This window comes from Pygoscelis adeliae, unplaced genomic scaffold (assembly GCF_000699105.1).
Source record: "Pygoscelis adeliae isolate BGI_AS28 unplaced genomic scaffold, ASM69910v1 Scaffold422, whole genome shotgun sequence".
NCBI classification, from domain to species: domain Eukaryota; kingdom Metazoa; phylum Chordata; class Aves; order Sphenisciformes; family Spheniscidae; genus Pygoscelis; species Pygoscelis adeliae.
Genome location: NW_008824188.1, coordinates 256,449 through 266,814, shown reverse-complemented (window position 1 = coordinate 266,814; position 10,366 = coordinate 256,449). Strand labels below are relative to the sequence as shown.

The following is a 10,366-nucleotide window of genomic DNA, read 5'->3' as shown; positions in this document are numbered from 1 at the left end:
ATCTCCCGCTGCCTTGTAAGGAGAAGGTTCAGGTAATGCGGTTCGTTTAATCTTTGGCCTCTCGGCGTGTCTCCCGAGGTAGTGCCGGTCGCGGAGGGGCGGGATGCCTGGGCAGCTGCCCCGCTCTCATCTCCCGAGCAGAGCACGGGGATCGGCTTTGCAGTCGCTGGCAGCCTGATGTGAACTGCGGGCGTGAGGTGTTACCAATTGCACGCGTTGACCTGTGGCTTGCATGCCAGTCAGCTCTTCCTCACTCACCTGCCAAGCCCTCTGCGTTTCCCCATCACGCTGGGCATCACGCTGACTGCTGGGCAAGCCTTGAACTCGGGTTGTGGCAGGGGGGCGAAATAGTCGGTCCGTTTTTAAGTTTTTGTAATTAAGAATTGGGCTGTTGGACTATTCTGCTAGAAACTCCCTTAAAAGCGGCTTGCTTCGAAAGGAAAGCCTCCCCTGAGAGTGTCTCCGGAGGGTCTGTGAGGAACTGCTTGGTCCTGCCTTTCCCGTGGGCGCTCGGCGCCTTCTCCTCCCCTTTGCTCCTCTCTCTGACAGCCGGTCAGAAGCAGGAGACGTGGTATCGCTACCCTGAGGGCACGGCGCCAGGCGACCTTGAGGGCTGCAGCACCGCGGCAGGAGGAAGCCCTATCTCACTGGTGTTGCCACTTGGTTGTTTATCGTAAAGTAAACACGTGAAGCCATGGGACTCGTTTATACCTTCGTGTGCCCTTGGACATGAATAGAAAACGCTTAGTTGAATTTACCAGCCATAGAATAAACACACCCACTCTTTTCTGGGGAGGGGGAAACCAAAATAGGCCCCGTGCTTTGGTGTGGACCGTGTTTTTGTGCCTTAATTGTACTGCAACGTGCCTTTATGCCATAGCCTGTGATTACTCTTCAAAAGGTTGGGTAGGGGGGAAAGGATTTAATTCCTCACATGAGCAGTCAGGCTTATTTAACTGGCTCAAGCCCTTTGAAATGTACAGTTCAAGTCCCTGTTAGAGCCTGTTTTTGTAAACCGCTCGCGTTTCAGAGCATGCTTTCATAAATCGCGGACATTACCGAGACCACACCTTGAGACACTAACGGAGAGAGATTTTGAAAATAAAGGGGAGAGACTGAGACTTTGGGTTTGGCTTCCCCTCCCTGCTTTGTTCTCAAAGCTGTCAGTTTGTGGAAAACCCCATTTATGCGAGGAAAAGACTTGAAGCAAGGCCAGCCCGGGACTCCCAGAGTTGTGTTTGGTCACCTCCTTCCGAATGCCACATGTGCCGATGGACCCGTTTGGCTTCCTGCTTCTGAATGGATTTGTACATACGTATTCGGACAAGTTTACTTAAACGTGTGCACTGAGGCGTCGGCATGGGTCACGCTGACACGTAGTTCTGTGGTCTGTGCGCTGGAGCTTTGGAGACGAGGGGTGAGGATGGACTTGCAAAGAGCTGCTGATCGCTATTACAGATGCAGTTTTTAATGTTTAGTCTTTGTACGGAGAGTGAACGTGTTTGGATTAAGCTCGCAAAAAAACCAAAAACCACCCCAAAAAACCCCAAAAACTCACTAAGAGGAAGACTGTCAACTCGACGGTCCCTGAAGCTGGTGCACCTGTGGTGTCTTACGGGATTCTTTTGCACTCCTTGGCCTTGGACATCTGATTCGGTCTTTTTTATAAAGCAAAAGATGTGCTCTTCACCTGTGCTGTGTCTTTTACGTTCCTGCTTGCATCAGTTCGGGGAGAGCATCCCTCAGCGGAGGGAGCCTGGGCCAGGCGGGGAGGGGGGTGTTTGCGCAGAGGGTTGCCGATCCCTGCTGCTTTCCCAGCAGCACGTGGACAAAGATGTTTTCGTCCGTTTGGCAGCGCTTGCCCGTGCCCGGGGGGATTGTTCAGAGGGCTGAATGCCGGGCTGGCGCGTGGGACACGGGGAAACTGGGGGGCAAATAAAGGAGCCTCTGGGGAAGTGCCTGTTTGCATGCAGGGAAACCTGGACCTTCCCTGAGGGGTGATGCTGGAACGGAGCTCTGGGAAAAACTGAGCCTGGGGGGAGAATTTCCAGCTCGTTCCCTGTGGCGTAGACAGCTGTTGCTGGGGAAAAAAAAACTGCAAGAATCGCTCCGGAGCGGCTGCTGTCCCTGATGGCGGGGCAGGGTCCCCAGGCCTGGGGAGGGAGGCTAGCTCAGTCTCCGACCCTGTGACTTGAAGGACCAGTTTTGCACTTTCTAATATCACTACAAAAACTCAGCCGATAACCTGCAGAGCTCCATTCCCTGCCGCTGACCTTCCCTCGCCCTGCCTGGGCGGCAGGGAGGTGGTCGTGGGTGGGTTTTTCCCCCTGGTGCACAGGACCAACTCTCCCGGCGCCCCTGCGAGGTGTAAGGGTGGATGGTGTGAAGGACCGGCACTAACCCCTCTTTTTTTTTTTTCCTTTTCCTTAAGTTTGAGTCTGTTAAGGACTCGTGGTTCTTGTCTAGCCCGTGCAGACAGCAAGAAGACTGAGCCCAAACTTGAGTCCTTCTGCGCGTGGTCCCCTGCCTGTTCTGTCCCAATTTTGTTAAACGAAGACCAAGTTCAACCTGGCCGGCCACCCTTCGGCAGCAGGCAGAGTCCACCGCAGTTGTGCGAGAGATGTGTTTCCTGGAAGGATTTTAAAGCCGTGAACAGGTAAATGCTGCCTTCCCTCAGCTGGGAAGGGGCTCCAGAGGAAATGTTTTTGCGTCTGGAGCCCTCGAACCAGCTGGTTGGGGCCCCAGGGACGTGGAGCAAAGGCTGCCGGCAGCAGCTTGCTGGCCAACCTCCAGCACCCCGTGCAGGGACGTGGCTGTGTCACTGCCGTCTCTGCCGTCCCCACCTCCTCCTAAGCTGCCCTGCCAGTTCCCCCTGCAAGTCTGGGCCGCATTTTTTTGCCCTCTGCCTACCCTTCCTCTCTAAATTTCTCCAGTGCTTTTCCTGGAAGAGGCTAGTCTTCCCTCAGCACTCATTCAGGCAGCTGGAGTGACCGAGTAGCTGTAACACGCAGTATCGCTTCTGGCTTCTCTTGGGCATGTCGAATCCCTGGGGAAAGGCTTTTTCTGGAGGCTTTGGGTCCGATCGCTGCTCGCTGCGGCTCTGCTGGGTGCACAGCACGGGAGCTCATCCCCTGCCCCAAAGCGCTGCTTCCTAACTAGCTGGCTGCTTCAAAACTGCTGCTGCAAGATGACTGCAATTTCTGGAAAGATTTGAAAACTTGGCGTTCAAAACTCTGTTTTAAATATCGACTGCTATGCCGTAGTCGATCTGTCTCTGCTGCCAGTCCCCTGTTCAGCAACTCTCTTGCTTTTGAGTTCACTGCGTGGATCATGGGTTTCCTTGCTCGCAGCCGCACGTGAAATGAATCCACAGGGGGGTTTTTTTTGTCTGCTGAAGGCCGTGTTTGCTGTGGATCAAGCTGTCTTGGCTGTTGCTGTAGCGGTTTTTGCTCTGAGCATTCGTGTTGAGTGTTCCGCTGAGTGATCTGGCAGGGAGAGTTGGTTGCCCAAGTGGAGACCTTACAAACATGAGAGCCCTTTACCCGGCCGCATGCATGTAAGCATGCTCTTTTCGCGCAGGTACTTCCTTTTGGGAGCCTGACTCGGCACCTTTCTTTTCCCCGTAGACATTGTTTGATTTTATTGGGCTTGGTTTTGCCAGGAGGCTCTCCAGAGGCTCGCACCGTGCGTGGGTCCTCGCCGTGCTGCGGAAGCGCTGCTCTTCAGCACAGCGGCTTCGGTAGGATCCAACGTTCTGCACAGCCCAAGCCACCCCACTGCCAGTGGTTCCTTGGGTTCGGGTTAAGGAAGATCAGTAGCTCTGCTGGGAACGGGTGCGTGAGGCTTTGAGTGTTAAAGAAATTCATCTTCCCCATCCACACCCCGAGCTACTGAATGATTTATTTCAGCGTGGCTTAGAAGTTAGAAAGCGGATGGATTGACCCTAATTCTTTACAGCCTGGTCCTTAGCAGTAACAGAGGAGCTGTGGCTTCTCCTCAAAGTAAGCGGTAACGTTAAATACCCCGTGCCTCCGTTTCCCTCTTTGGGGTTTTGCTGTTCCGTTGCTCTTTCCGAAGCAGTCCTGCAGTCTGGGCCGTTTCCCAAATGGTCTGAGCTGCAATATTCATTAATAAAAGCTAAGCCAAGGGCGGCTGTTGGGGAAAAGAAAGGGGGAAACTTTTACCATATGGAAAGCCCGCTGCAGAGCCTGTATGCCCTCAAGGTTTTGCTTTTAAAGGACGTGAGAAGGGGCCCAGCAGCGAGGGAGCCACGGCCGGGCGGGTGGAGGAGCTCTGGGCTGCGCTGGCAGCCACGGCTCCGGCGGGTGGCAGCACCGAAGCGGCTTCTCCAGGTGACTTGACATGGGTGTGGAAAGGCGAAGGGATCTTCATCGCCTGCCACCTTCCAGCACGGCCCTCCCTGGTCCGCTGGGAGTCAAGACAAGGATGTATTTGTAGGGTTTGGTTCCCAACGTCCCTCATGGCGTCCGGTGTTTCCCTGCCGTGGTCACAAGGACGAGGCCACGGTCCGTGGTCTCCGGTAACTCAGACCGAGGTGGGGATTTGCATTCTTCTTCTTTGCATCACTTCTGCAGCTGGTCGCACCAGAGCTGTCCTGCCCTGGCATGATTTATTCCAGGGGAAGCTACCTTTTGGAAGCAAAAGGGTGCTTCTGATTCAGCTTGGCCCGGAGAAAGTCCGTGGCAGCTGGGTGTTTGCAGAGGACAAGGCCGTCAGGAGAAACACCTTCTGTTCCGCTGGCTGGAAGGGTTGAAGTCCAGGGGTAGTGCTGGGGTCAACCGCCGTTCACAAACACAGCCCGGGGCATTCACCCGCCGTAGGGTTCAGAGCTGTAGTTACAGCCCTCTTCTCCCAGGACTGTTTGCTTTTTGCCTTTTCCCTTCACCTGCCTGAAGGGCACAATGACACTCCTTCGCCCCCAAAAAATCCTCCCCAGCTTCCTCTGGGGTTCCTGCCTTGCCTCTGTCCTAGATCTGTCTTCTCTCAGCCGCTACCCAACCTGCCTCCTGCAAGCGGTTGCAGTGCCAGCCTGAACTGGAAAACCCAGGGGTTTCAGAGTCACCATTACCCCAACCGCTGCCCTGGCTCACACACAAGCCACGACCCTGCAGTGGCCGAGGACAGGAACAGCCGCCGAGATTTTTGGTTTTGGTAACACTCGAGGGAGCTCCGCACTTAAAACAGGCAGCACAACGCTGTGTAACGGCCACCCGCTGATCCTACGGGTGCTGCCAGATCCAGGCAGCTGCCAGCGATCGGATCGGGTTGGACTTGGGGTTTCTGGTGTCGGTTACAGAGCTGAGGTGGTAACGGGGAAATAACGAAGCTACAGGCTGGGTTTAGGGTGGTGCCGTGAACCACGCACAGTCCCTGTTTGCTGCCCCGGTGCCTGCCTGTGCTTGCTCTCTAGGAGGGGCTGGCGGCCGGCTGCGGATCCCGCTGCAGGTGCAGGGCCCAGCCGTCTCCCCGGATCTCCGGCAACTCCAGGGAGCAGCAGCAGCAGCGCTCTGACACACACAGCCGAGAACGGGGGTGAAGCTCATCGCACCCCCAGAACAGTCCGCCGCCCCAGGCACCACGGTTAAGCACAGATGCCGGCAGGTACGCGCACTCCAGGGCTAAGGGCCTGTGAAGCCAGCGCAGTCTGGCTTTTTTTTGTGTTTGTTTTTTTACAGTAACGGGAGGCCCCGGTGGGTTTATCGGTGCCAAAGCACAGACAGGCAAACGTGTGCGGGGTGAACTCTAAGGATAACAGGCGGGAGGATCCAGCTGCCCCGACCTGGGTCCTTGCTCGGCCGCAAGGACACTGCTCAACTGGGTGGGTGCTGGTTTTTGACACACACCCCCCCCAAGAGCCTATAAAACTGGGAGACTAAATGCAAACGATGTCCTGCTACTCAAAAAAAAAAAAAAAACAAAACCAAACCACCCCAAAATAAAACCAAACGCGCCAGGTGCAATGCCAGGCCGGACTTTGCCCAAGCAGGTTTTTCAGCCATTTGTGCCCACTCCCTCTGCTAGGAGGTGGAAACATTTTGGGGAGGCAGAGGCAAGAACCACAGCAGCAGGGGAGCTGGGGTAGCCTGTAAAAGACTGACAGGAGCCCGGGCTTTCGTGACGCTTTCCTCGTTAGCTCGTCATAAAGCAGACCTGGGGCAAGGGTGGCTTCCTCAGTGCAGTCACGCACTGCTGCGTGGAGAGTGGAGCCCGGAGCAATGAGCCTTGGTCATCCCTGAGTGTTTTAAGCTGGGCACGGAGTTCGTCAGCACTCCTGAGGGAGACGCGCAGCTCCGACTGCCTCTCCTTAGCTGGGGAGCGAACTTAGTTCGGAGCAAGGAGCCCAAGAGGTATTTACAGGCAGCTGCAGAGCGCATGACCCCCCAGCCCCTGCCAGGCAGCCCCCCTGCCTTGTTCACAGGCGCTGCCCCCTCCCCGCTCGCTTCCCAGCCGGAGCAGGCAGCCCGGATCCCTTCTGCGGGAGAAATCACACGCTCTACCTGGAAATATGCCACTTTCTTTTTTTTTCCTTTATGTTGCACTGCAGTTTTAACAAAGATAGGAACATGCAGAGTAATGCCACTTGTCAGCGGGAGCTCAGAAGAGAACGCAGCGATGCCTGTCGGTAGTCAGCAGGGAGGGAGGCTCTTGGAAAAGAGGCAGGAGATGCACTCCCAGCAAGACCAGCACCCCCAAAGACCCCCCCCAACCACAGACTGACTCTCTCCAGCCTTCCCTTGCCGTAGGACAGCAGGTCAACCTCTCCAGCTGGGATGGGAGCTCTCCCTTGAGCCCTGCGGGGCTCAGGCTGTTCCACTTCTGGCAAAAATAGAAGTGGCAGCAAGGAGGAGCAGATCCTGTCTCTACTGCAATGGCTGGGTTTTTTAGACTGGTGTTTTCCCTTCCCAAGGAGGCAGAAGGAGAGTTATTTTACAAAACAAACTGGCCCCTGTTTTCACAGGAGAGCAGGAAAGCCGAGGGGAAGGAAGTGAAAACTCGGGAGTACCTGCTGCCAAACCGAAATGGCAAAGAGGGGATTAGCGGCTCTGAAGAGCCAGGGGATGAAGCTAAGCGATACATTAAGGACATGTCTCAAAACCTCTCAAGTCTGGCTCTTGTGGCCCTAACACCCTTTCTGCTCTAACCCCTCCTTCTCTCCTAACTGCCGTTTGGGAAGTGTCGCAGATGGCTCCGACCGGAGCTGCTGCAGGCCGCTTCCGTGGCCTTGCATTCTGCTCGACACGGGACAACTGAGGACGACTTCATGAAGCTGCCTCCGCAGCAAGCTCGGGTGGGGATGCTGGAAGTGTTTACTTGCCCAAGGTAAGGGATCTCCGGCAATACATATCCTGCCCCATTCGACGGGCCGACTGAAAGAGGGGGGAGAAGGGGAGGGCTCAGTTGAATTTAGCCTTTGAAAAGTCCATTTCTGGATGCTGTTCCATGAACCTGCAAGGAAAACAAAGACAAGAGCTTGGGTATGAGTCAGCAGGAGCCACAGAACAGCTCTCTTTGGGGGGGGGTAAGGAATCCCTACTTCCTGCACTATCAAGTTTGCTTCCTCCCCACGCCCTCCACAGCAGGGACTGTTTTGCTGAGCTCCTTGGGACACACTCCCCGTACTACAAAGACTTTTTCCTCGGGTCAGTGGTATCAGCAATCCTACCAGCCATTAAGGAAAGCAAGTCCAGACACATGGGAGTTATTAATTATCAGACACACACCCTTTAACTGTTACCTCTCGGACAGACACGTAGCAGCTATGACACTGATTGTGGGGCAGAGGGGAGATGGTGAGGGTAGATTACGATTTAAGCTCAAACGTGTTACCTTAAACGTTACTGGGGACACGGGGAGTATCTCCAGTGCTGCGACAGTGAAAACCCGTGAAGGACGTGACCAGAGAAATCCGGTTTCAGACTAGGTGCAACCTGATTTCAAATGTACTGCAATCCCAGCAGACAGGACTGTTTGGACTCAGGTTGCCACATCAGAAAGTTCTGAGAACAATACGCCGTGCTTATGAGTGATCAGGAGTGATCAGCGCACGCAGAAGCTCCTGGCTTCCTCCTCTGCCCTGCGGTTCACCAGGGGATACAACACACAACCATGCGGAGGATTCACGCACAAAGTGCAAGTAAGGGCAGGCCTTCGTCTTCCTCCGTGCTCTCATCTCACGGTTTCCCCTGAAACGCCACCACAGCGTTTCCACTTCCCATTTCCAGGGCAATCTGTGCCGCGAGAACAGTGTCCTTGTTTAGCAGCCAGGAGGGCTTCGCTGGCAGAGACTAGGACTCACCTGGGTGTCACCGAGTCTACTTTGGCCTGAACAAAGTCTAAACTTCCTATCCGTTCTTTACCAGCCAATCTGCGCACAAGCCAAACTTCCAGAGCACTGAACGAGTGACCTTGCCAACGAGGTATCCTGTACGTGGACTTCCCAGGAGAGGGCTGCCTCCCATCCTACTAACTCAACAGACGGGCACGAAGGTAAGTCTGGTCTCTGCTCCGAAACAGTTGCACCCTACGCTGTACTCGGCGCGAAGCTTCTGCCGCTGCAGATAAGCTAAGGAAGAAGAGGAGCCAGGCCTTCTACACTAAATCCTCCTTCCAATCCTGAGATAAGATGCGGGTTTGCACTTGCTGAAGAACCTGCATGACCCGGAGTTGCCTCCACGGCTTCCCAAACGGCCTTGGGAGCTCCGTGAGTAATTTCCCTGCCAAGGTGCATTTATGTCAAACAGGGCAATAAAGGCATAAAAGCGCTATTGGCTTGGAGACAGCTGGCTGGTGGCAGGTGTGTAGGGAGGGGCGATTATCTGGGACACCGAGCAGAAGGAGATTAGAAAACCATCAAGACCATGTTAAAGTTCAGTAGAGATGGTACCTCCAGTCTCAAACATGCTTTCTGGACTCAAAATCAGCAGACTAAGACAATTCCAGAGGTAGGCTATTCCTGGAATTTCCCGTTATGCTTTCTACCCCCACGGGCTTTTATAGACACTGGTGGTTGGCCAACAATCCAATGACTACGTAACTGCAGATGTGAACACAGGTAGGATTGAAGGCCGGCCTGTCTTCTGCTCCCGTATCTGTGTCACAGAGGAAGAGGAGAGGGGCTTGGGAAAGCAAATACCCACAAATTAATGAGGTCTACGCACTTTTTCAAAATGTCTTGCTTCTTCTGTTCATCAGATGTGGGGAGGCCCATGGATTTCTGTCGTTGATCGTACATCATTTTCTCCACCATACTGCGAGTTTCGCTGTCCAGGTCTGACAACTAAAAGCAAGGACTTCTGTCAAGGTTGGAATAACTCGTCCCAACCCACACATACCCCCTGCTTGCAGAGAACACGAATACACTGAGGTTACGCTACGCTGCGCGCACGGGCTGCAGAAATACTTATACAGACACTAATCTATAGACTCAGCTTCATTCATTTCAAGTTTTGGGGACACTTATGTTACACAATAGCAGCAGTACTCCCAGTACTGGTTTTAGGCTGGTAAACAAAAAGACATAGAAGTTGAACGTGAGCCGAGTGCGAGCACATTTATGGGAAGGCTCCACTCAGTAAAACGGGGGGAGTTCTCACCTTTGAGTTCTCTGGATTAATTTTCTTGGTGTTGATTTCCGGGTCTGTGGAGACTAGTTTGTTCCACCATTCCATCTTGTTGATCTGAAGGATGAAGAAACAAAAAAATTCTGTTTTTCTTGGACTTGCTCTAGGAATTTTATGTCTCAGTCACAGGAAAGAGCTGCTGGAATCAAACTTCATTTGACAGTTTTCTAAACGTCAGTAAAATCTGAACATGGATAAAGGGTACCACTTTCATTCTGAACCACTTCAGGTAGCCTGAATTTCCACAGCTGGGAAATCTGAGAGCATGTCAGATGTCACGTTTGGCATGACATAAATGGGATTACACCTGGAGAGGCCCAGAAGGGACACAATAAGCAGTAAGGTCTGTCCCTGGATTTTCGTGTCACTAACAGATGTCAAAACATGGTGTTATTCTGTTAAGGAACAACTTTAAAATGACTGATTTCCTTCCAGCCTTTCCTGAACTGCTGAGCAATCAATTGGATATCCCGGATTAGCGTGAAGTTAGGCTGAAGATCAGGGGAACTTCCAATACCCCGCCTGCAATGGCATCGCTGACACTGTACCAAGGATAAGCACGGTTCTTCTGTTTCAGCTGACCAAGCCCAGGGCTGTCATAGGTTTGTGTCAGACTCTCTTATTTCAGCATAGAATCACAGAATGGTTGGGGTTGGAAGGGACCTCTAACGGTCATCTAGTCCAACCCCCCTCCCGTGGGCAGGGACATCTTCAACTAGATCAGA

General features: G+C 53.6%; 1 protein-coding gene across 1 annotated transcript in view; it reads right to left on the bottom strand.

Annotated features, from left to right (window-relative positions):
- NUDC (nudC nuclear distribution protein) overlaps positions 1–10,366 on the bottom strand; it is a 17,782-nt gene that overhangs the window by 1,489 nt on the left and 5,927 nt on the right. Inside the window, exons 7-9 of the mRNA XM_009334673.1 lie at positions 9,615–9,698; positions 9,180–9,298; positions 6,719–7,467 (exon numbers count right to left, since the gene is read on the bottom strand). Of these exons, the coding sequence (XP_009332948.1) occupies positions 7,416–7,467; positions 9,180–9,298; positions 9,615–9,698 (255 nt within the window). The 3' untranslated portion in view covers positions 6,719–7,415. The remainder of the gene's footprint in view (positions 1–6,718; positions 7,468–9,179; positions 9,299–9,614; positions 9,699–10,366) is intronic.